Source organism: Macaca fascicularis, chromosome 13 (genome assembly GCF_037993035.2).
Source record: "Macaca fascicularis isolate 582-1 chromosome 13, T2T-MFA8v1.1".
NCBI lineage: Eukaryota > Metazoa > Chordata > Mammalia > Primates > Cercopithecidae > Macaca > Macaca fascicularis.
In genome coordinates this window covers 15713784-15739580 of record NC_088387.1, presented here as the reverse complement: position 1 = coordinate 15739580, position 25797 = coordinate 15713784, and the positions used below count along the sequence as shown (strand labels likewise).

The 25797-nt window shown below is 44.3% G+C and overlaps 1 protein-coding gene and 1 long non-coding RNA gene across 6 annotated transcripts in view; one reads left to right on the top strand and one right to left on the bottom strand.

Annotated features, from left to right (window-relative positions):
* LOC135966776 (uncharacterized) overlaps positions 1–25797 on the top strand; it is a 407986-nt gene that overhangs the window by 203217 nt on the left and 178972 nt on the right. The window lies entirely within an intron of this gene.
* Positions 4615–24286, bottom strand: LOC102145536 (sulfotransferase 1C2). 3 transcript variants are annotated; one of them, XM_065526759.2, is made up of 8 exons: positions 24111–24286; positions 19320–19492; positions 18779–18910; positions 12104–12201; positions 8667–8793; positions 8096–8190; positions 7767–7947; positions 4615–4992 (listed from the first exon to the last, which is right to left on the bottom strand). In XM_065526759.2, exons 2-8 carry the CDS (start codon positions 19468–19470, stop codon positions 4880–4882), a joined length of 897 nt encoding a protein of 298 aa, XP_065382831.1. In that variant the 5' UTR covers positions 19471–19492; positions 24111–24286; the 3' UTR covers positions 4615–4879. The 3 variants fall into 3 exon arrangements, with proteins under 3 accessions (XP_065382831.1, XP_005575262.1, XP_073867311.1); XM_005575205.4 differs by having other exon boundaries at positions 18779–18904; XM_074011210.1 differs by lacking the exons at positions 18779–18910; positions 19320–19492; positions 24111–24286 and adding an exon at positions 12736–13506.

Below are 25797 nucleotides of genomic sequence, written 5' to 3'. Positions count from 1 at the left end.
ATGGCTATAAATTCCCACTTTCCCATGTTATATTAAGAGTTGAACACAATATCTTCCACTGCAAGACCCCATTGCCATGGTCCCTACACCTATGGAGATGGTGCTGACTAAAATCTGGCCTACCGTGCTTTAATAAGTGTCAGTGAATAATTTTTTCTTTAGCAGGACCAACCAATCAGCCAACCACCAACCCACCAACCAACCAACCAATTAAAAGTCAGAACTCATTTTATCATTTGGGATCATAGCTCACCCTGGGGTGAATTATTTTCTTTTTTTTAACCATCTTTGTATTAATCCATTTTGATGCTGCTGATAAAGACATACACAAGACTGGGTAAATTAAGAAGAAAAGAGCTTAATGGACTCACTTTTCCACGTGGCTTGGGAGGCCTCACAAGCATGCAAGTACTAAAGAACTGTGTCTGCAATTAAAATGCAAAAGACCAGGCACAGTGGCTCATGCTTGTAATCCCAGTGCTTTGGGAAACTGAAGTGGGAGGATTCACAAGCGTGGTGGAAGGTGAAAGGCATGTCTTACATGGCAGCAGACAAGAGAAAATGAGAGCCAAGTGAAAGGGGAAACCCCTTATAAAATCATCAGATCTCATGAGACATATTCACTACCAAGGGAACGGTATGGGGGAAACTGTACCATGATTCAATTATCTCCCACCAGCCCCCTCCCCACAACATGTGGGAATTATGGGAGCTACAATTCAAGGTGAGATATATGTGAGGACAGAACCAAACCATATCATTCCTCCCCTGGCCCCCTCTCATATCTCATGTCCTCACATTTCAAAACCAATCATGCCTTCCCAACAGTTCCCCAAAGTCTTAACTCATTTCAGCATTAACTCAAAAGTCCACAGTCCAAAGCCTCATCTAAGACAAGGCAAGTACCTTTCATCCATGGGCCTTAAAATCAAAAGCAAGTTAGTTACTTCCTAGCTACAGTGGGGGTATAGGCATTGGGTAAATACAGCTATTCCAAATGGGAGAAATTGGCTAAAGCAAAGGGGCTACAGGCTGCATGCAAGTCTGAAATTTGGTGGGGCAGTCAAATCTTAAAACTCCAAATGGTCTCCTTTGACTACATGTTCACATCCAGGTCATTCTGATGCAAGAGACAGGTTCCTGTGGTCTTGGGCAGCTCCACCCCTTTGGCTTTGCAGGGTACAGCCTCCCCCCAGGCTGCTTTCACAGGCTGACATTGAGTTCCTATGGTTTTTCCAGGTGCACTGTGCAAGCTGTGAGTGGACCTACCATTCTAGGGTCTGGAGGATGGTGGCCCTCTTCTCATGGCTCCACTAGGCAGTACCCCAGTGGGGACTCTTTGTGGGGGCTTCAACCCCACATTTCTCTTCTGCACTGGCCTAGAGGAGGTTCTCCATAAGGACACTTCCCCTGCAGCAAACTTCTGTCTGGACATCCAGGCATTTCCATACATCTTCTGAAATCTAGGTGGAGGTTTCCAAACCTCAGTTCTCAACTTCTGTGCACCTGCAGGCTCAATGCCACATGGAAGCTGCCAAGGCTTGGGGCTTGCACCCTCTGAAGCCATGGCCTGAGCTCTACATTGGCCTCTTTCAGCCATGGCCAGAGTGGCTGGGATACAGGGCACCAAGTCCCTCAGGTACACACAGCAGTGAAGACCCTAGGCCCAGTCCATGGAACCATCTTTTCCTCCTAGGCCTCTGGGCTTGTGATGGGAGGGGCTGCCAGGAAGGTCTCTGTCATGGCCTGGAGATATTTTCCCCATTGTCTTGGTGATTAACATTTGGCTCCTTGTCACTTATGCAAATTTCTGTAGCTGGTTTCAAATTCTCCTTAGAAAATGGGTTTTTCTTTTCTATTGCCTTGTCAGGCTGCAAATTTTCTGAACTTTTATGCTCTGTTTCCATTTTAAAATGGAATGCTTTAAACAGCACCCAAGTCACCTCTTGAACGCTTTGCTGCTTAGAAATTTATTTTGCTAGATACCCTAAATCATCTCCCTCAAGTTCAAAGTTCCACAAATCTCTAGGGTGTGGACAAAATGCCACTACTTTCTTTCCTAAAACATAGCAAGAGTCACCTTTACTCCAGTTCCCAACAAGTTTCTCATCTCCACCTGAGACCACCTCAGCATGGATTTGATTGTCCATATTATTATAAGCACTTTGGTCAAAGCCATTCAACAAGTCTCTAGGAAGTTCCAAACTTTTCCACATTTTCCTGTCTTCTTCTGAGCCCTCCAAACTCTTCCAGCCTCTGCCTGTTACCCAGTTCCAAAGTAACTTCCACATTTTTGGGTGTCTTTATGATAGCGCCCCACTCTACCAGTACCAATTTACTTTATTAGTCTATTTTCACACTGCTGATAATGACGTACCCAAGACTGGGTAAATTATAAAGGAAAAGAGGTTTAATGGACTCAGTTCCACGTGGCTGAGGAGGCCTCACAATCATGGCAGAAGGTGAAAAGGTATGTCTTACCTGGTGACAGGCAAGAGAGAATGAGAGGCAAGTGAAAGGGGAAACCCCTTATAAAATCATCCAATCTTATTCACTATTATGAGAACAGTATGGGGAAAACCGCCTCAATGATTCAATGATCTCCCACGGGGTCCCTCCTACAACATGTGGGAATTACAGGAACTATAATTCAAGATGAAATTTGAGTGGGGGCACAGCCAAACCATATCAACATTACTTCTTTATACAACAAAATTATTTTCAGTGTTAATCATGAATAGAGACAAATAATAATAATAGTAAAGAAATGTAGTCAGTGAAACTTGTATTCAACTTTTTGTATAGACTCACGTCAGTAAAAAAATCAGAATGACAATTTTAATAAAACTAAAATGTCTACAAAAAGTATAAGTCAGACAATTACTAAATCATACCACTGGTGTAACGTTTTATTTTCTTGATCCCTTCTTAAATTTTAAAACAAATAACACTTAGAAAAGAGTAAATTTTGTTTTTAAAGTTGTTATCCAAAGTCAGTAAACGTCCTGTATGAGGACAACTTTGTACTTACTAAACAAAGGTGTGAACGTTGCTGTTCACACTCTTAAATTTTACTGTTTTAAATTCTGGATACAACTGAAAACCCCAAGTCATTTCAGAGAATGAGAGAATTGAACAAACTCATGTGTTCTGCCTCTTTTCCTTTACAACTATTGTGCCACCATCATCTATGCCAAATCTACTGTTTAAACAGCAATATCCAAATATTGCAGGGTTGGAGACACAGGTTATACCTGCAGTGAGCTTTGTTATGAACTTAACCTTGGAAGGAAGGAGGCAGAACTACATCTGCCTGCCGGAATTATAGAGGTAGACTCTATGCCTGGGGTTTCTGAATTAATTTCCATACACAGGTGAATAAGACATGAAACCAAACAACAAAAATTTTACAATCTAGTGGAGATACAGATCACTTTTATTTATTCACATAATAAAAAGGTGCTTATTTGAAGCTCACATGCATATAGTTAAAACTCGGTAGTAACCTAGCTATTATTTAGAACTTAAGCCAATCGGAGTTTTTCTTTTCTTTTCACTTTTCTTTTCTTTTTTTGCTTTTCTTTTCTTTTTTCTTTTCAGGGAGCAGTATTTTAACACTGACATTGTTTGGAATTGCCAGTGCATGGTAATAATAAAAAGCAGTCAGTTAAGACCAGCCTGGGCAACATAGCAAGACCCAATTAAAAAAAAATATCCTATGAAATCCAACAACAAGCAGTCAGAATTTTAGTTGGCTTCATTTATTCCTCTTATTGCCTGCTTCCAGGGTGAACTGCTCCTACTACCCTCAGCTATGGAATGCCACTATTTGGGACTAAAAGGGTCAAAGTTGAAAATCTGTGATTTGTTGCAGTCATTTATCCATGCATTTTTTTTACTCCCTCCACAAGTTCTCAAGGGCACTTGCTGTGTGCCAGGCACTGCATTCGGTACTAGGAGTAAATACTGCGTGAGACTGAACCCCCAAAAATTAACAATTAAGTGAGAGGTATAGATAAGAAATTGCTGAGTAAATACATAACAACAGGGCTGCAACTGGGACAAATATGGGAAGCGAGGGAAAAGAACACCTCACTTGGTTTAGGGCATCCCAAAAGGGTGGCATTGAAGCCAAGACCCAGTTACCTCCATGCCTGGGAGCCATGCCCATGCTGACATTGTTGACAGTCACCCTGTCTCCACCTTTCTGCTTTTACCAGGACACAACTTGGGTTCCCAAAAGGCCACCATCATGCTTTCTGTTTCTTATAGGACCTACCACTAGAACTATTAATCAGGTTTTGGTCTTCTGACATCTCCTCTGGGCACTTCCATTTTATTCCCACCCACCCGTGAGGGCACTCAGGCCATGTTTCCTCAGGACTGGCTGCACCAGGGTTGCCCTCAAAGTGTAGTGTTCCTTCTGATAGTGACCAGACAGAACTCCAGGATTGAAACCAGGCTGCAGGTGCCTGAATGGTCAGGACAGATGCCAGAAATTTTGTTATTAATATAGATATAGCCTAATATTTGGACTTATATTCAAGGTAGTATGATATTATAGACTGGGAGACTAGGACACACTTTCCAGAATAATGGAGATTGAAACAATCCTTTTGTATTCAAGTCATATGTTTTACTTAGTTTATTAAGCTATCTTATATCTTACTTTGGAAAGAATAGTTTGGAAAATGGGCATTAGACATGATCCCTTTTTAAAAATGAAGTAGTGACATACTGTTAATCATCACAGAGATCGTTTGTACTACATCCTATACATTCACAATATGCTTTCAGAGATTCTTCTGGCTGGGACTGAAGGATTGAAGATAGTATTTGCACTCTTGCCATCCATCTTTTAATTGTGTTTACATCTTGCTCAGAGTTCCATGCAGAAGTTTATGGAGGTTCCTTCCATCTTTTTTCTATAGATTTCATCAAACCTCTCATTCTGGGCAACAGTGAAGTGGTTTTTCCAATCCCCCACAGTTCCTAGAAAAAGGGAGCCAAGACATGAGTGTCACTCTCTGATTGAAAGACGTGGTGTCCCTGAGTAAAGTGGTGTAGTGCCCATTCTGAATCTGGCCTGTCCACGTACCTGACTCACCCAACTCCCCCTTCAGTGGACACCTGTCCGTGAGCAGCTCTTCAATAAGAAGCAGTCCTAGGGGACTCTGTGCAGGGGACGGACTTCTAAGTCAGCTGGACAACTGACCCAAGGCAGCTAGTGACCTGCATGACCTGGCCCCACCTGTAGTGTATTTACCCGATGGATTACTACATAGACATAAAAGAAGGATGAACTACAGACACAGAACCACATGGAGGAATCTCAAAACATTATGTTGAGCAAAAGACACCAGACACAAGAAAGTAAATACTGTGAGATTCCATTTATGTGAAGTCCAGCAACAGGCAAAATCAATCTAGAGTAACAGAAATAGGAAAAATGGTTGTCTCCGGAGGTAGACATTGACTGAAAAGGGGCACAAGAGGGAACTTTCTGGGGTGATGAAAATGTTTCCTATCTTGATTGGGGTGCTGGTAGTGTGGGTGTATACATTTATCAAAATGGGTTGAACCGTATACTTAAGATCTGTGCATTTTTGGTATTTTGATTATATCTCAATAAAAAACAATTTTGGAAAAATATGAATGAGATACTATTTTTCACCAAACAACAACTTAAACTAATTTTAAACAGGGGAAATACTATTTTCCCCACCAATGCCTCTTCCAGAAAATTATGCAACAGAAATAAAAGCATCAGGAAATAATAATTTATGCACAAAGATATTTACTTTAACATTATGCATAAAAACAAACATTGAAAACAACAATAATTATAGTGTCTATCATTAAGGGAATAGTTGGATGAATTATGACATATCCTTAGCTTTGTATAACATTGGACCAAAAAATCAATGAGGTGTATGAGTCTATCTGCCTTGCCCTAGAGGGGTTTCTCATATCCTGATAAGTAAAGGTATAAAATATGACCCCATTCTGCATTTTAGGGAGCAAGCTTTCATTATGGTTACATATCTTTGTGTCTGTATGAGTCTGAATAAGTAGGGTGTATAGAAAGATGGTTATGTATGAGCCTGAAGAAGGGCACCTTGACAAATCATTACCACTGATTATCCAGAGAGAAAAGGGGTAGAATTTTTTTGGTTTGTTTGGTTTGGTATGGAACACTGTTGTAGATTGGAAAATGCAACAACATAAATTCAAGCACATGCAAAATCAAAGAGGAAGATGAAAAGATGTTTCAAAGTGGTGTGTATACCATGATTTCACTGTTGTGAATAAAAAATGTGTATGTTATAAATGAGAGAGAAAGGGACTTCCCATACTGTTGGTAGTTACTTCTTGGAGGTGGAGTTTTGGTGGAGAGACTTTTAAAAAATATAATTTTATATTGATTTTATGTATGTATGTATGTATGTATGTATGTATTTATTTATGGAGACAAGTCTTGCTTTGTTGCCAGGCTGGAGTATGGTGGCGTGATCCTGGCTCACTGCAACCTCTGCCTCCTGGGTTCAAGTGATTCTCCTGCCTGAGCCTCCTGAACAGCTGGGACTACAGGCGTGTACCACCATGCTCAGCTAATTTTTGTATTTTTAGTAGAGACAGGGTTTCACCATGTTGGCCAGGATGGTCTCGATCTCTTGACCTCATGATCTGCCTGCCTGGGCCTCCCAAAGTGCTGGGATTACAGGCATGAGCCACCATGCCCAGCCAATTTATTTTTTAAGAAGAGCTGGTGTCTTGCTCTGTCACCCAGGCTGGAGTACAGTGGCAAGGTCCTAGCTCACTGCATTCTCAAACTCCTGAGCTCATGTGATCCTCCCACCTCAGCCTCCTGAGAAGCTGGGAATACAGGGATGCAGCACCACACCCAGCTAATTAATTTTTTTTGTAGAGATGGGGTCTTGCTGTGTTGCCCAGGCTACTTTCGAACTCCTAGCCTCAAGCAATCCTCATGCCTCGGCCTTCCAAGATGTGGGATTATGGGCATGAATCAATCTGCCCAGCCCAATTTAATATTTAACAATGACATGTTTTGCTTTTTAAATTAGAAAGTGATAAAGTTTTTTTCTTAAAAAATACTAGATGGGCCAATTAGAATTCCTCCTTTGGGAGGAACTAAGAAATACTGAGGATGAGGCAGTTCTCAAGAGTAGTTGTTGAAACTCATGAAGTAGAGCAGGTTTGGGCAAGGGTCAAGACCAAGTTATGAGCAGAAACTGAGTCATCAGAAGTTATAAAGAGGGAGAAAGTTGTGATGGGTGGAGAGACGGGAAGCTGGTCAGCAGAGGAAGCCATGCCTAATAGATACGTGAAAAGCAGCCGAGTCCTGTAAGTGGTGGAGCGTTGAAGCAAAGACCCATCCCTCCTGCTGCTGATTCCTGGACCCTGAGAACCAGGGGCCCCTGGGAGGTCTGGACCAGTGGTGGCTCCTCTTCCTAGTTTTCTATGTGATTGCATTTCCTTTATTGTCCAGTGTGAATCCTCACAGTAAGCCCCTTTCATTGGGGCTGGCTTGGGGGACTCTCTGTTCCTTGCAACCAAATACTGGAGCAATATCCTAGAAAGCTCTCTTTTACAGCAGGATCAAATCCCTGCTTTTATTTGAAACACATATTGGGAATAGTTGAAGTACATTGTTTTAGAATTAATAAAACTCAATATTGTATGCTAAGAGGCAGGCAGGATGTTATGAGACAATCTGAGTGTATGATAAAAGAGGCCCCACACACCTTTTCTCATGAAGGAGGAAATTGACTGGTCCATGATAGATTTGGAAACTGTAGAACGATTTGTCATGGGATTTTCTTTCATTTTCTCAAACGACGTCTCCTGGACAATTTTATCTAGCACTGTTTCATCCAAGTTCTTTCCCATGAAGTGCATCACCTTCCGAATTTCATGCTTTGGGTCCTGTGGCAAGGGTAACATTGGACTGGAATGGCTGAGAGTATCAGAAAAAAATACTACAATTCTCTGGGATGTCCTTTGAAACAACTTTGAATTTCTCAGCACCTGAAGAACCACTTTAAAATGGTTCTTCTGCAGAGCCTTCACTCACCCTCTTTATGTCCTCATAGAAGAGGAAGAGAATCTGGTGTCTGTCTTTCATCTCCCACCATCCTTTCACATGGTCAAACCAGGAACCCCAAACCACTGAAATAGACACAAGAAACAGAATGGTCTATGTAGGCATCGTACAAAGCCTTGTGAGTGTTAGGGATTTTCCTGTGAGTTAGAGAGAGAAAACGCAAATTCTGGGTTAGATATGTTGTAAGAGTTCTGATCTGTTTGATTTTGAGGGTGATGTAGATGGGGACAGCCTTGGAGTTACTTGCCCCAACATCTTCCCTAAAGTGGCTTCCTGTCTATTATGTGCAATCACATAGGGACAAGGACACCCCTTGGAAGAGGATGACGCTAATTAAAGGCTTTGAATCAGGTGGAAGATGTTTGCTGAGGGCTGTGGGCATATACTTAGAAAGTGGCCAGCTTGCTTTGCCCAGTCCCAGTCTGTGGTAGGACACACCTGATGAGGTGCAGGCATTCTAGGGGATAAAAGGCTACCTGTGATTCCCTAGACCCAGCCTAGCTGGAGTGAGAATGCAAGGGTGTGAAGGATGTTCCTGTACCTTTTCCATTGATGAAGGTTTCAAAATATTCTTCCCAGGTACCAGGGTCAGGAAGCATGTGGTTCATCCTTTGGAAATGGTAGTAGGAAACCATACAGTCTTTGGCATTTCGAGCTACATAAAGGAACTTCGGGGTAAGAAAAGAGGTGGGTAAAAGATGGTATAAAAAGTGGACTTTCACAGAGTTCCCTTAGGCGGAGCCATTCTGCAGGTTGCTGTGCACTCTGGCTCAGTGTTGTGGTGCTTGGCCTTGTGACCTCTCTCCTTTTTCTGTCTCTGCTTCATCATCAGTCTGCTCTCTACTTCAAACTCAGTCCTTTTAATTAGCTAATCAATTAGGGATTGTTGAGGATTAGATTGCCTGATTGCCCCTTTGGTATCAAGAGCAAAATCTTTCTCTATAAACTATGACCTGCCACGTGAATAGGAGACTTCCACAGTATCAGCGTAAACTGATGACCCCTCTCGCACCCTCCCAAAGATGCACAGAAGCTTCATGTTTAAGAGTTTGAGTCACAGAGCAAGAAAATAGCTTCTATTTTTCTCCTGGCCTCCTCAGCTTGAATGATTTCCATCTCTAATCATTTCAGCTCTGCCCCTACAAACATCCCTTCAAGTTCCACTTTGCTCACAACTTCACATCCCTCCACCCTCCCAACAAATCTGACCTTTTATCCAGTACTCAGTTCACATTTTAATAGCGTCAATCCCCAATGGGCCTCTTGATTACACATCTCAGATCTATGAGCAGCTATTTCAATGCTGTGCTTTTTCATTCATTCGCTTTTAAGTGGTTCTCAACTGGGGATGATGGGATGGTTGTGTCCACTACGGGGACATTTGGCAATGTCTGGAGACATTTTTGGTTTCACAACTTGGAGTGGTGGTGCTACCGGCATCCATGCAGGGGCCAAGGATGCTGTTCAATATTCTACAATACACAGAAGGGTCCCCCTGCTCCCACCCACAAGAAAGAAAAATCTGCCCCAAATGTCAGGAGTGCTGTATTAATTATGTCTTTTATATTCTGCATCTGATACTTTGACATCCTAGGGTTTTGCTGACTCTGGAGGAACTGCCTACAATACCCTAGAACCTACACCCCCAACACCTCCACTGCTGGGCTCTTACACACTGGGCCACTATTCACCTGCCCTGATCACCCCAGGGTCAGATACCAGATGACTAGGCCCAGCCCCTGTGGCTGAAAGCCTGCTGCAATGGTTCAAACTGGCCAATCCCAAGCCTCCTTACCCTGTCTCATCTGTTCCTTCCCAAAGAAACCACATCAAGGCTCTTGCCCATGTCTCCTACTCACTCTCTCTGCCTCCTGACCTATCCCGTTGCTTCCCTGTGAGGCTCTGTATGACATGCCATGCCTCCCGTTGTAGGGATCTGCGAGGATACACTTCTTCCTTGTGACAGTCACCACTGTACCTGCGTGTCTTGTCATGCCTGATTATATCAAGTCCCAGGCCCTTTAGAGCAAGTGCTAAGGTTGAGAAACACTTCTCCTGAAAGCACTGACTCTATGACTGTCTACTAAGTCCTACTGCCCATCTTCTCTTCTCCAACTTACCAAGCTGCCAAGCACCAGTAAAGAAGGTTTCAAGAAATGTTGATTTAAAAAATTCCCCGAGTTTCTAAATTTTTTATCCTCAGTTTTCTTCCTCTTCATTGCTGCTTGGTAATCCTTTTATTAATCCCTCCCGTGCTCCATCTCTTGGCTCTTAGCTCTAGCCACAGGTCTCTCTTCTCGCCTCAAACCTTTACCCTCAAACCTTCCTGTCTGAGTTCACTAATTCTCTGTGCAGCTGTTCTGCACTTTAACCTACGCTTGAGTTTTTAATTTCCATGATCTTATATTTTTTTGTTATAGAAATTCCATTTATTCACTTAATAATTCTGTGTCTGAAAGTAGCATCTTATTTCTTTTTTATTTTTGATTCACTCTTTCATTGATTCACACAACTTGAACCTTCTTTTATTTCTACAACTGATCATTATATTGTCTGAAGTTCCTGAGGTCTGACTCTTCCACAGGTTCTTTCTGACGACTGTGTCTCATGGTGGCTTGTTCTTTTGTGTAGTTTGTAATGTGGGATGGTGAGCTCAAGTGGGGATCCTATGGGGGTCTGAGTTGCGGCTGTGTCCCTCCAGAGAGGACCTGGGAACACTGGCTGTGGGGACTACCTTGTGTAATTTCTCTGCCTGTAGTTTCTTGGACAATGCAAGGAGGGAAATTTTGAATTTCAAACCCTGAGAGAGGAAACCTGTGGCTACACATTCTCAAGGGAGCTGAGAGCCTAGGTCGAGGCGGAGTGGTTCCCCAAGGTCTTCCTCTGCCTCCTCCACCCATCCATTGAGGATGTAGCCCTTCAGCAGTCCCGGCTTTGGCTCTTTATTCTTCTGCTTCCTTGTGCCCTGGGCTTTGACCCTGTCACTGTGCAGCCATTAAAACTCAAGTTGTTGGATTATCCAGGTCATCAAATTTCCCCAGGAGAGTCCCAGTCTCAACTTGAGTTTCAGTTCCCTCTGCAGTTTATAAACCTAGGGACTTTATTTTAATCTCAGTTATGCATTTAAAAGGAAACTTGTGATTTTTTAAATGCAGTAATCCTGGATGTTTTACATATAAGTGCTTCAGGGGTTCAGAATACCTAGTTTGCCATAGTTCTGGAAATGGAAGTTTTTGTCCCCTTATCCAACATTACTGAAAAGACTGAAGTCATTTGATGTGAGTCCTCCAACTTCACTCCAGTCCCCCAGAAACTATCTTTCTTAGCCCTTCTTTCCCCTTCCTTCCTGCCTTTAAGAAAACAGTGCCCCACTTTCTCACCAAGGCTGGCAGCTCAGTTTGCACCCTTGACTCTACTTGCTCCACAGCCGCTTCTGTATTTATGCAAAAAGCACGTGTCTAATGCCCTCTACATGCCAGGAGCTTATTAGGCACTGTGGTGCATACAGATAAAGTCACAGAATAAATAAAACAAGGAACTCAGAGTCTACCAGAGGCTGAGGTGGGGTGTCCTCAAGAGCATTGCTCTGTCTGTTCATCTGTTTACAGTTTGGGGAGATCTTTAGCTCTTTTCCTCTCATTCTTCCCTCCCTGGTCTGTTAGAGCGCCTCCCCATGGCCTGCAGCCTGGGATCACCATCTTCTCCCCTTCATTTCACAGCTACACTTACTGCACTCACTGCCTCCTCATTTCTCTAGTTTCCTCCAAATATGTAGTCTGGCTCCTGCCTTCATGTCCTATTTGAAACTGTTCAGGTGAATGTCCTGCTGAGTCTAGAACTTTACTTTTTTGTTTGCTGGTAAGCATCAGAGACAGTGGAGAGGCAAAGGTGATGACGAATGTTCTGCGTTGGGGTCCGCAGGACTCGCTTTGGTTGGCTTACTCTCCCTTCTGTCACAGGGAGCTGTTGGTATCTTACCTTGCAGTTGTTTTCCCAGAAAGATGGCGGCAGCAGCTGAGTGGAAAGGTGAGTCTTTAGTATCCGTGGAGAGGGCGTTGCTTTGGCTTTTTCCACACCTTTAAAATAGTTCAAGAGGAAACATCTGTGTAGTACAAGCACTACCCGGGGACCTCATGATCCAGGCTCTGTCCAGGATATCCCATCACCCATCTATCTTTCTGCTAGTCTCTTGACTTTCTTTTGGGATTTTACAATGGGATTATTAATTTTCATTTTTGTGGAATCACACAGCTTCAGTCCTGGATGGGGCCTTAGAGTTAATTTACTCTGTCACTTTAAGGATGAGGTGATAGAAGCTGAGAAAGGGCAGGTGATGTCTTGCTGAGGCACAGTCAGCTAGGACCAGAGAGCAGAGGCCTCCCACACCTTCCTGCCAGCCAGAGATAACCCCCATGTGTCTGCAGCAGGCTGTCTCGTGTACCTGGCCTGTTTGCAATCACTTGTTTCATTTCTAAAAACATATATACTTGCTGGCCTGTGAGTCATGATTTCTACTCTCTCATCTTAAAGCCTTAATGAGCACTTTGTGCAATCGTGGTGTTAAGCTGAGGTTAGGGGGAAAAGGCAACAAAGACGAGAAAAACACAGACCTTTTCCCTAAGGAGCTTCCACTCTGGTGTGGGAATCAGAGGCTCATGCAAATCACATCAGAGGAGCTGGGTCAAGTTAGTGCTGAGGATCTCCTTCCTAAGACCGAATACTGTTCCATTGTGTGTGAATCCACATCTTGTTTCTCAATTCGTTCACTGGTGGCCACTTGGGTTGTTTCCACCTTTGGGCTATTGTGAATGATGTGATTTTGAATGTGGGTGTACAGGTATCTGTTTGAGACCATGTTTTTATTTCTTTGGGATATATTCCCAGAAGAGGAATTGCTGGATCATGTAGTCATGGTAATTTTTGTTAAATAAAAAAGTGTTTGGGCACTAAAAAGAAAAGTTGGAAAACCACCTTTAGCTGTTTTTGAAGTCCGTATTCCTTAGAAGACCTGCAAAGCTGTCCTGCCTCTAGTCTGTTTCCTCAGCTCCACCTCTACGCCAGCTCACACTCGGTCCTTTCACGTGCCCTGGTCCTGTTGCCCCAGGCCCCTGTGCCTCCCTCCAGCCCTCGTCTCTACACATCTGGTCCTGCTGCCCCAGGCCCCTGTGCCTCCCTCCAGCCCTCATCTCTACACATCTGGTCCTGCCGCCCCAGGCCCCTGTGCCTCCCTCCAGCCCTCGTCTCTACACATCTGGTCCTGCTGCCCCAGGCCCCTGTGCCTCCCTCCAGCCCTCGTCTCTACACATCTGGTCCTGCCGCCCCAGGTCCCTGTGCCTCCCTCCAGCCCTCATCTCTACACATCTGGTCCTGCCGCCCCAGGCCCCTGTGCCTCCCTCCAGCCCTGTCTCTACACATCTGGTCCTGCTGCCCCAGGCCCCTGTGCCTCCCTCCAGCCCTGTCTCTACACATCTGGTCCTGCTGCCCCAGGCCCCTGTGCCTCCCTCCAGCCCTCATCTCTATGCATCTGGTCAGTCCCGCTCACTCTTCAAGGGTCTCTCCAAGTACTTTCAGTGCTGGTGATATGGTGGCATGAACATTATGAAGATCTTTCCTGTTAATCACACACCTGCAGATTCTGATGAAAACACCAAACACTCATTTAAGTGCAGAATCAGGCTCATAAGAAAATCAGGGGAGCCTCCAGGGACCCAAGTGAAGAGGGAGGGAGCTGCAAGATGGAGAAGTGGGCAAAGGCTTTGATGACAGCTGCCCGGAGTGGGTTCACCCACCGGACACCCAGTCCTCAGTTCAGTGACTCCTGCTCAGGGAGGAGGCTGGTAGGCCTGGGCTTTAGTGAGGCACAGATTAGGAACAGAGACCCATGCATTAGCAGGAGAAACTCAAATGCCTGCTATGTCAGTGAAAGGTGAGAGAGAAAAACACCATCTACTGACAAAGAGAGGTGAAGTAATTTCCTTGCCTCACCTCTGGGTGCAGAAAAAGAGGCTTTCTTGAGAACTCATAACCACAATCCTGTTTTCATACTACATGCATGGACCAGAAGTTAACTTAAACTATTGTAGATTGGAAATGTTCCAATGTAGGTGTGAGATCAAGAGAGGGAGAAAAAAACTTTTTATACAAAATTACAAAACAAATGAGGGAAAAGCCTTATGAACAAGAGCAGAAAAAAACAGGTGGAAGAACTAAACCCTTAGTGACCTCCATTATTGGGTACCTGATAGAGAATATAAATAACTATGTTTACAATATGCAAAGAAGACCAGGTGCAGTGGCTCACGTCTGTAATTTTGGTGCTTTGGGAGGTTGAGGCAGGTGGATTGCTTGAGCTCAGGAGTTCGAGACCAACCTGGGCAACACAGTGAAATCTTGTCTCTAAAAAAAAAAAAATACCAAAATTAGCTGGGCATGGTGATACACACCTATAGTCCCAGCTACTTACTCAGGAGGCTGAGATGGGAGGATTGTTTGAGCTCGAGAGATTGAGGCTGCAGTGAGCTGTGATTGCACGACTGCACTCTAGCCTGGGTGACAGAGTAAGACCCTGTCTCATAAAAAAGTGCAGAGGAATGCAAGAGAAAGTTGAAAACATGATCAAGGAAACAAGAGATTACTAAAAAGACTGGGAAGATTTATAAAGTGTTTGGACATGAAAACCTACAATGAGTAGGGTTAAATAGCAGAACATACATAGCTGAAAAGAAAAACAGTAGCAGAGCTAAAGAAGCACAATGTAGAGAAACACAGAGATGAAAACTATAAGAAACCTTAGCAGACATAGAGGACAGAAGGGAAGGTTATGGGTGGAGTTGGACTCTCAGTCCCAAGCTGGGGAGCAAATTCAGGGAATCTGCCAGAAAGTGAGATCTGCAGGCCGCTTGATTTCCTTCCTGGTACTGGTGGCTCTCCTCTTTCCTGTTACACCTGATTTAATGTCCTGTGGGCAGTAACCACTTAATGCCTAAAAGAGACCCAGTCCTCTAATTAGGAAATCTGTACTCAGTCATTATGGTCCTCTGATGGCTCACAGTCATCCTTCCTGCCTATGACAAGCAAGAAACCCCGCTCCTACTCCTGATCCAGCCCTGTTGGTGGACTCAGCCCAGCTCCAGCTCCACATTTTTCTGCCAAAAAACCCCTACAGGAGAGAGATACTGTGGAGCTGAGGCTTTACATAAAGCAGTTGACCAGTGTTTTCTTTTACGAACATAGGTACATTGTATATTCTGTCCCACCACACCCTTGCCCCACCTCTCATCAGTGATTCGGAAAAGCCCCATGGGGTTGCCTCACCCACCAGGAACACCATGATAGTTGCTCAGACTCAGGGTGGAGAAGCACAGCATGGAGAGTATGCATGACACAGCCCAGGCTGCAGGGCCCATTCCCAAGCCCACTAGCAGGAAAGAAGGGGAGCAAACGAGGTCATTTTTGGCCTTCATCAGCTGCACTAAGATTTTAGCCTTGGGATTTGAGCCAAATTGCATGTGACTGTGTGGGATAAATCAATTCAGCCAATACTGTAGAAACGGCCCCATGGGAGTACAAAGTCAAACAGAACTTGTTTCTTGCCATCAGAGTTTGTGGTCTGGCAGGAGACAGAGGCAGAAAATTAGTAATGACAGCAGTTTATCATTTCAGTTGTCACCTCCAGGAACTATTCTTTGGCCATGTTCCCCTCACCCTGCCAATAGCGCTTCATGCTTGTTGTTACATCATCTGCATTGGTTTCTTCCATGGGACCATAACTTATTGAGGGCAAGTAGGTGTGAAGTCTTATGAGCAGCATAGGCCCTTGAGCATAGATGTTTGCTGAAATGGAGTGGATCATTCCTAGATTTCACCTATATACAGTTCACACACACGCATGCATGCACACACATGCACACAGGTCTTTTCAAAGTCTTTCCAAACCAATTCTTTGTGGGTCACAGATGTAATCCCTTTTGTCACAGAACGTCTGTGAGGCTGGGAGTTGATGGAGGAGCAGAAGGGGGGCCTGGAAGGGAGACTGACCATGCAGAGCACAAGCTCATCCATTGTCCAGTAGTGCCTGACCACTCCAGAATGCTCCAAGGGTGGTTGAGACCTTTGGCCAACAGCCATGAGTCTACATCAGCACCTGGTCTCCTCCCAGTGGTGCTCCTCACCTCGGCTGGCAGGGATTATCTGCTGTGAAAGAAAGCCACTGGCCGGGTGCAGTGGCTCATGCCTATAATCTCAACGCTTTGGGAGGCCGAGGCGGGTGGACCACGAGGTTAGGAGTTCGAGACCAGCCTGGCCAACATGGTGAAACCCCCCAACTCTACTAAAAATACCAAAAATTAGCCAGGCACGCTGGCAGGTGCCTGTAATTCCAGCTACTCGGGAGGCTGAGGCAGGAGAATTGCTTGAACCCAGGAGGCAGAGGTTGCAGTGGGCCGAGACCACGCCATTGCACTCCAGCCTGGGCAATAGAGCCAGACTTCGTCTCAAACAAACAACCAACCAACCAACCACTGCACAGCTGAGTCTCCAGCCAGCATTCAGCTGTCGGTGGCCGGGCAGATTATAAAGGCTGAGACCGTTTGTTACTCTCACACAGGGCACCCTCGTTCATAAAGAGGCCAGGATTCCTTTGTAGAACATGCCACGCTGGCTGATTGATTACCATTCTTTCTCCGGATTCTATAGCTCTATCCTGGTTTTTATGCTGATTTAGTGATTGAACACTCTGCTCTCTACTGCTAAGAATACTTCATTAGAAATCTTGCTTAGGCCTCTCCTCTTTCTTTAATCTCTCACATTGTCAGAGGTAAGACATTGGGCAGCAGCAGGGGCAGGAGGCAGAACAAAGATCAAAAGCTGTTCTTGGGCTGGGTCTGGTGGCTCATGTTTGTGATCCCAGTGGCTTGGAAGGCCAAGGCAGGAGGATTGGTTGAAGCCAGATGTTTGAGACCAATCTAGGAAACATAATGAAACCCTATCTCTACAAACAATTAAAAAATTTGCCAGGTGTGGCAGTGTTCACCTGTAGTCCCAGCTACTCAGGAGTCTGAGGTGGGAAGATTGCCTAAGCCCAGGAGTTCCAGGTTGCAGTGACCTATGATGGCACCACTGCACTCCAGCCTGGGTGACAGAGCTAGTCTCCATCTTTAAATAAACAAAAAATGCTGGTCTTAGATAATTAGGGAACACATGGGGTCATGGGGCCTAGGGAGGTGGTTAGTAAAGATACCTAACATGTAGATAGTATCCTCTGAGTGTCAGGCAATGCTTCAGGCTTTTTACCTGTATTGGATTTGTTAATGCTCACAACAACTCTTTGAGATAGGCCTTGATTCTATCCACACTTTGCAGCTAAGGAAACTGTAACACAGAGAGGTTATGTAAACATTGTGAGGTGAGTGACAGAGTCAAGATTTAAACGTCGTGAGGTAAGTGATGGAGTCAGGATTTAAACCCTGGTAGACCTTAACTATTATACCATCCTGCTGCTCAAGGAGCAGAAGACTAGACACACACAAAACAGCAGGCCCTGATGGCACATGGAGTGAGACTGTGGTTAAGCAGGCAGAGTCTGGCCTGTTTATGGGGTCAGAGCCCCACAGGTAGTTCAGAGCAGGGCACTGGGTTACAAAGCCAGTGGTTACCTACCTAGTGACCATTGTCTCCTCTTTGAGAGCCAGAGGAGCCACAGGGGCTGGATGGTAGGATCATAGGGGAGAGCAAAATCCTTTAAGGCTATTCTGACTTGGAGACACCTCCTTGTACAGGTTACAAGTGTCTTGTATGCATCAGATCAGGGACTTTCTATCTCAGGACATTTTTAGAGATTTATCGGACCTCTGTCTACAGTTGCTCCAAGTCTAGACTTCATGCTAGAGCTGCATTGACTACGTTTTCATAGCTTCAGCTACTGTGCTTCCAGTTTCCTATCACATGGATCTCTGCAATGCTGCAACTTAGGGAAGTAGGCCTTCCTCCTATCCTTGTTTTGCAAAATAGTTCCAGCAGCTCTAGTTACCTGAAATATAGCCTTCTGGTTATATTTTTTAGCTTCCTTTATTTTTTGATGTGAAGAGAAACACTTCCAGGTTGAGCATTACCTGAAAAGTCTTCTCTATTGAATAGAAATAATTGGTTCCAAATGCAATGGCGTGTGTGTGTGTGTGTGTGTGTGTGTGTGTGTGTGTGTGTATGTGTGTGTGAATTATTGATTCTTGGATACTCTCCTGGTTGCACTGGGCTTTATCAGGTTGGGGTACAGAGAGAAGAGGGAATAAATGGCTTACAGTTTCTCACATCTTCAGTATGTTCTACAGTTGCACATGATCAGAGGGAGGGCTTAAGAAGAAAACAAGGCAGAATCTGACCCTAGCGCACACCCTTTTCACTTGGTGATTCACTTTTGGCAAAAAATCTTAAATAATATGTAGACAGAAGATGAGAGGAAGATAAAAGGAAGAAACATATGACAGTGAAAATGAGAGAGAAAGAGAAAGAGAAGAGGAAGGAGAGAGGGAGGGAGAGAGAGAAGAGGAAGGGGGGGGAGAGAGAGAGAGGAGAGAAGAGAAAAGTGAGAAAAGACAGGGGAAAACAGAAGAGAGAGTGAAAGAAAGCAGGAAGAAAGAAAGAGGGAGGTGCTCTCACCAGAAGGTTGGGGTGGCCGAGCCCACTCAATGAAAGGATGGCGGTGTTGGATGATGGCTCGCTGGCACTTCTCCACGTCCCCATTCTGTTCAATCATATCCACAATTTCCTGAATCCATGTTGTCCCTGAGGCTCAGAAAGGAAGGGTGAGAAGGAGAAAGCTGTTAGACAATCTTCCCTGAAGAGTCCCGAGTAAACAAAGGAGATGTAGAGCTTGGTGTTTGCATAAACCTCCCCTCGGGTCAGGATCCTGTTAGCCATGAGTGATGGAAGTCCATGAGGGATGGATGGACTTTGGATCTCTGTAGGGAGTGGAGCAGCACAGGCAAGGCTCCCCCAACCCAGGACCAGTGCATGGCAGAGCACAGCAGCTTTCCTGGAAACCCCAGGGATATCAGGCATCCTGCATGAGTCCTGAGCTCTGAACCCCACTGTGGAACAATAAGAAGGAGCAGGTTTCCTCTCAAGAGGAATTCTAACTTAAGTTACAAACCGGTGCTGGCTCAGCAGGTCTTTGCTGTCCCTCCTGCCCTGCAGTCACCTGCTTTAGGGTAGGTGCAGATGAGGAGATCATCTGGTTTGGCCTCGAAGCTCTGGATTTGGCTCCAGTTGTCCACAGTTGCAGACTGCAGGAGGGTCCCCTCCACCTCTTTCAGTTTTATCTGTTTCCCCAACTCTGAGGTCAGGGCCATAGTGTCTCAGCGTTGGGGGTCCCTATGGGAAAAGAATAGAGGAGATTTTTAAAGAAGTTGTGGTAAAATACACTTAATACAAAATTGATCATTTTAACTGTCTTTAGGCATACAGTTCAGAGGCATTAAGTACATTCACATTGTTGTGCAATCATTATAACCATCCTTTTCCAGAATTTTTTTCATCTTCCCAGACAGAAACTCTGTATCCATTAAACAATAACTTCCCGTTCCCCCTCCCTCAGCTCCTGGCAACCACCATTTTACTCTATTTCTCTATGGACTCTATATACCTTATTTAGGTGGAATCACATAATATCTGTCCTTTTGTGAATGTCTTATTAATTAAGCTTAATCTTATGCTTAATTGCAAACTTGATTTAATCTCTTCAAGGCTCATCTGTGTTGTAGCATGTGATAGGATTTCCTTCCTTAGTTCACTGTAGGTATATACCATTTTTATTTTTTGAGACAGAGTCCAACTCTGTTGCCCAGGCTGGAGTGCAATGGCATGATCTTGGCTCACTGCAACCTCTGCCTCCAGGGTTCAAGCGATTCTCAAGCCTCAGCCTCCTGAGTGGCTAGGATTACAGGTGCCCACCACCATGCCTGGCTAATTTTTGTAATTTTAGTAGAGACAGAGTTTTGCCATGTTGGCCAGGCTGGTCTTGAACTCCTGACTTCAGGTGATCCACCCACCTTGACTTCCCAAAGTGTTGGGATTACAGGCGTGAGCCACCATGCCCAGCTTATATTTTGTTTATCCATTCATCTGTTGATGGAAACTTTTGGCTGTCGTGAATTAGGTCTCTGTGAACATCGATGTACAAATATCTCTTTGAATTATTGCTTTCAGTTCTTTTTGGTATATACTCAGAAGAGAGATTGCCAGATCATCTGGTAATTCTATGTTTAATATTTTGAGAAAATGTTACAGCATCTTCCATAGCAGCTGCACCATTTTAAATTTTACAAGCAGTGCATAAGTGTTCCAGTTTTTCCAAATTGTCATTAACACTCGTTTCCTGTGTTGTTTGTTTGTTTTTTTGTTTTTGATAATAGCCATCCTAATGGGTGTGGGGTGATAAATAGCTCATTGGGGTTTTGATTCACATTTCCCTAATGATTAATGATGTTGAGCATCTTTTCATGTGCTTATTGGCCATTTGTAGGAGAAATATCTCCTTTGCCCAGTTTTGCATTGTGTGTGTGTGTGTGTGTGTGTGTTTTGTCATTGTTATATTGAGGGAAGACTTTTAAATGCACCAAAAGGAGAAAGCTGAAGAAGTAAGCCACTATTACTCAAGGATAACTGGCTACTGGGGTTCCAGAAGACATTTATTACTACTATTACTAAGGAAATAGTAGTTAAAAGCTAACATTTATCAAACACTTCAATTTACCATCGCTGGGCTGAGTGCCTTGTATACATTAATTTATTTTAACTTTTGCTGAATATGAGTAATAGAACTTCAGAGCTGAAAGGGTCCTTACAGAAAATGTAACAGTACATGCTTGCTAGAGGTTGAATAAAATAATCTGGCCCAGCTGCTTCATGGAATGGATGAGAAAACCAGGTGCCCAGATTAGCGAGGCCAGTTTTCGTGGTGGCTTCTGCCTCCAGATTGAGCTGAGCCCTTTAAGATGAAGACAATTTTCGGAAAATGAAAGGCAAATTATTTCTGAAAAATTTCAAATATGAAAAGCAGCTGTATTTATAATACATCAAAGAAGGTGGAGTTTGGACAGTACTCCTGAGATTACGGTGTGATCAAATTCAGAAGAGGAGGGATAAGAACAAACATTTCTTGCAGGCCTTCTATGTTAGGTCCTTCATGGACTTTTCTTTTTCTCTCTTAATTCATATGACAATTTTATTAGGAAGGAATAATTATCACCCTCATAAATGTGAGGAAGCTGAGAGTTACACAATCATAACTTGCCCAGGATCACAGCCAACATCTGTATACAAATCCTATATTCCTTCTTTAAAAATTGCCTCTTTTTTTAAATTGTGAATTTAAAGGCATACATTGCAGAAAATTTGGAAAAAGTCCAAATATACAAGGAAAACATCTATCACACAGAGTTGTATTTCTGTCTTTTTCAAATGTATATTGTTGTAGGCAGAATAATGGCCCTACAGATGTCCACGTCCTAATTCCTAATACATTACATTGTGTGGCAAAGGGCTTTGCATGTGGAATTTAGGTTAAGAAGCTTAAGGCAGGCTGGGCGTGGTGGCTCATGCCTGTAGTCCCAGCTACTTGGGAGGCTGAGGCAGGAGAATGACGTGAACCCGGGAGGTGGAGGGCGACAAAGCGAGATTCCGTCTTACAAAAAAAAGAGAAGAACCTTAAGGCCATGAGCATGTCCTGTATTATCCAGGTGGGCCTAATGTGACCACAAGGGCACTTAAAAGTGGGCAAGGGTGCAGAGGAACCAGTCAGAGAGTCATGTGGTAGAAGAAGTGACTGGAGAGTTTGGAAACATGAGAAGGACTCAACTTGCCATTGATGGCTTAGAGACAAAGGGGAACACAAGACAAAGCATGGCCTCCAGAGGCTGAGAATGAACCTCAATCAACAGGCAAATGGGACCTCTGTCCTACAGCCACATGAATCTGAATTCTGCCAACAACCAGAATGAGCTTGGAAGGGATTCTTCTTCAGAGCCTCCAGAAGGGAACACAGCCCTGCCAACACCTTGATTTTACGCAGAGACACCTGTTTGGATAAACTTGTGTTGTTTTAAGCTGCTAAATTTTTGATAATTTGTTATGGCAGTCATAGTTATAGAAAACTATTTATACATAGTTATGAACAAAAAGTATATATATATAAATGTAAAATTACAAAATTTTATACTTTTTGGATACTGCTGTGGTTTGGATGTGGTTAGTCCCCACCAAAACTCTCTGTTGAGGTTTAACTGCCAGTATGGCAGTGCTGGGAGATGGGGTCTCGTGAGAGGTGTTTGGGCCATAAGGGTGGATTCCACATGAGCAGATTAATGCCATCTCCCAGAAGTGGGTGAGTTTGGTCCCTTTGCACATGCTCACTTGCCTTTCTATTTCTTCACCACGTCTTGATGCAGCATGGCTCTCACCGGAAGCTGAGCAGATGCCAGCACCATGCTCTTGGACTTTTCAGCCATCAGAATCATGATTCAAAATAAACCTCTTATATTTATAAATTACCTAGCCTCAGGTATTTGGTTATAGCAACACAAAATGAACTAAGACGGATGTTATCATGGTTTGAATTGTGTCTCTCTAAGTTCGTATGTTGAAGTCTTAATCCATAGTATGTTAGCATGTGGCTGTATTTGGAGATAATGTCTTTGAGGAGGTGATTAAGTTAAAATGAGGCCACTAGGATGAGACCCATTCCTATTTGGTGTCCTTGTAATGAGAGGAGATTAGGACACACAAGGCAACACCAGGGATGTGTGCACATAGAGGAAAGACCATGTAAGGACACAGTGAGAAGTTTCTCCATAGGGTGGGGGTGAGGGGAATGGTGAGTCCAATTCTGGGGTTGAGTCTGATGTATTTGTGGGACTTCCCAATGTACACCTGTAGGCAGGTATACATGTGAGCTTAGGGCTCTGGCCTGGAAATAATGTCTTGAGAATCATTCATGCAACACATTGACCAACTCTGTGGTAGGTGTTGCTCTGGGCAGGTAGCTGATGACCGAGGGCATGGGCATGGCTGTGAGTGTGTGCAGAAGGGCGCCTGCTGCTGAGGACTAGGGCAGTTAAGGGCTTGGCTGTCCAGTGTACTATGGATCCCACTGTATTGCCCTTGTTGGAGGCCTGCACGGGGAGTGATAGAACCTGGCTAAAGCTGGGAGAAGGAGATGCGGCAAGAGATTGGGGCAGCTGGGTAGTGCAGTGGGAGCAGAGGGATCTGCTGGTTCCCACAGGAGAAGTCCCAAGTCCTTCTCACCCTCCCCAAGCCCCTCATTGCTGGGCCACATCAGCACATGGTTCCTGTCCTTGAAGAATCAGGCATTTAGACACACACATTTCCCCTTGAGCAGCCAGCATGAACCTTTTCATCCTATCAGGCCAGATCACTATGGCCTCCTTTGTGAAGGCATCCCTGACTCTGTAAACAGAAGTAATCACTCCTTTCCATGGGATCTTATAGTATTTTGTGTGCAAAATTTTATAGTTCTTACTCCATGTCCTATAGTTACTTGCTTATAAATCTGGACCCCTGGAGCACAGGATCTGGTTCAGGCCCTTGCAGGCCCAGCATGTGTCTTGGTCAATGGCTGGCATAAGAGGAGGACTCTCATGGAAGAAGAAATAGTCTTGGCCAGAGAAGTTGAGCTGGCCCTGGAGGAGGATGCGACAGAGAGTGTATCTGGGAAAAGATCGGGTTGGAAGACAGAGATAGTATTATAGGGGAGAGAGCCTTTGGAGGTGATTGCCTGGGGTCCTGAATCTAGGTCTGAATTTTTAGGCTGGAGGCTTTTGGTTACAAAGCTCTTTTATATTATTTTATCAGATTCTTAGGATCTTTTCTGGTTTGAGTAAATGCATCTATAAAGTCACACCTATGTGGCTAAAGGTTAAAAAAAATCAATTAACGAGTTAGGTACAGAATTTCTTTTAAGCTGTATTCTTACCTTCAAGTTCCAGCTGAACGTCAACAGCTCAAAGGCCCACTCAAGGGTCAGTGGGCACGGAAGGGACTTTCACAGGAAGCAGACGGCAATTGCAGAGGCTCAAATTACTACTGTGTCAGAGTTACAGGGGCGCTCAGCAGGTAGCCAGCACTTTGGGAGGCTCTCAGCTTCACTGTGGAAAGTTGAAGCTTTTACTGGAAGAATCCGGATTGAACAGAAACAAACCCTGTGACCTGGCCCTGGGAGGGAGAACTTCTCGCTGTACCATGATCACTCATGTGACCCTGACTACTGTGCAAATATCAGCTCCCTCCAGTGCACACGAACTGAGGGCACACTCTGCCCTCCCCTTTGTCTCCACCTAGAGTTTTTCACATCTCTCCTGGCCCTCAGCTGCTTTGACCCCTCCCTCCTCCTGCTGGTCTAGAAGCTTAAACAGGTGGAGGCTGGGGGGAAATGGAAAGCTGGCTCTAGGACCAGATGCATCAGGCTTCAGATAGGCTCCTGCTTATTTGGTGAACTCCCTTTTCCTCCCGCCTTAGCCTGAGATTTACTTTCTGCATCTGTGAAGTGTAGGTAATACTGCCTGTCTTCAATCCATGCTTTAAGATTGAAAGCAACAATGTTAATGAACACACTTTGCATAGCACATAGTAAGGGCTTAAAACTGCTGGTTCTTCTTTCCTTTCTTCCCAAACTGTATTCATCCACACTGAAATGCAGAGAGGATAGAACAAAAGTCTAGAGCTTAGGTGTGTACTTATTTATACCTTGCCATATTGTACAAAAGGTGTACTTTTGAAGAGGCAGATTATATTCCATGGTGTCTTTGGTTACCTAGGAAATTAAATGGATCAGGTGTTAATGATCTCTGAGCTGCTACTCTTCTGCCAGCCCCAACCTTGTATCTACCCCAGTGCTTTCCTTTCTGGAATTGAAGCATAATTCTGCACCCCATCTGCCCTTCTTGCCAAAGCTTTCCTTGTCTTCCTTGAGCCTGTACCTCATAATGCTTTTTGCCAACACTACTTCTTCCTCATTGTTTCCAATTTATTTTTTTTAAATAAATTGAACTTTATTTTTCTACTTCTGCTGTCTTCCCAGTTCCACTTATTCCAATGCTGTCAATTTTCAGCCCCATAGGGCTGATTCACAGTTCTTAGTGCAACCTCACCTTTTCTCTGCAGTTGAAGTCCCTAAGTCTGCTAAGGTGTCTGCCAGTTATTGGTGCCACGCTGCGCTGCATGCTGCATCTCCCTGCCTTTGCCATCTACACGGGCCACAGTCTTTACATTTTGCAGTTAGTAACCACTGCTAGTATCTACTTCCTCCACATTTGTGGCAGATGAACTGGGATGTTGCACAATCTTCCAGCGGTCTCCTTATTTCTCGTCTCTTCCCTACTAGTCTCTCATACTTTCAGCATATAAATTAAGCTCAGCTCAGATCAGGCTATCCTTTGGTTGTTTATGGCTCAGATTCTGGATACTTCCCCTTGGAATTCAAGACCTTCTAAATTCATTAATTATTATTTTTATAAGGCAGGGTCTCACGCTTTTGCCCAGGCTTCAGTGAAGAGGCATGATCATAGCTCACTGCAGCCTTGACCTCCTGAGCTCAAGTGATCCTCCCACCTCAAGCCTCCTGAATGCCTGGCTCAAGGCCTTCTTTAATACACCACCATCCT

Excerpts from the sequence above, each read along its gene's own strand:
- LOC102145536 (XM_065526759.2), bottom strand. The coding sequence starts at position 19,470 with ATGGCCCTGACCTCAGAGTTGGGGAAACAGATAAAACTGAAAGAGGTG. Across the intron at positions 18,911-19,319 it reads CTGCACCTACCCTAAAGCAG|CCTCAGGGACAACATGGATT; the intron begins GTGACTGCAGGG and ends TTCCTTTCTGAG. Across the intron at positions 7,948-8,095 it reads TCTATGAGGACATAAAGAGG|GACCCAAAGCATGAAATTCG; the intron begins GTGAGTGAAGGC and ends CCCTTGCCACAG.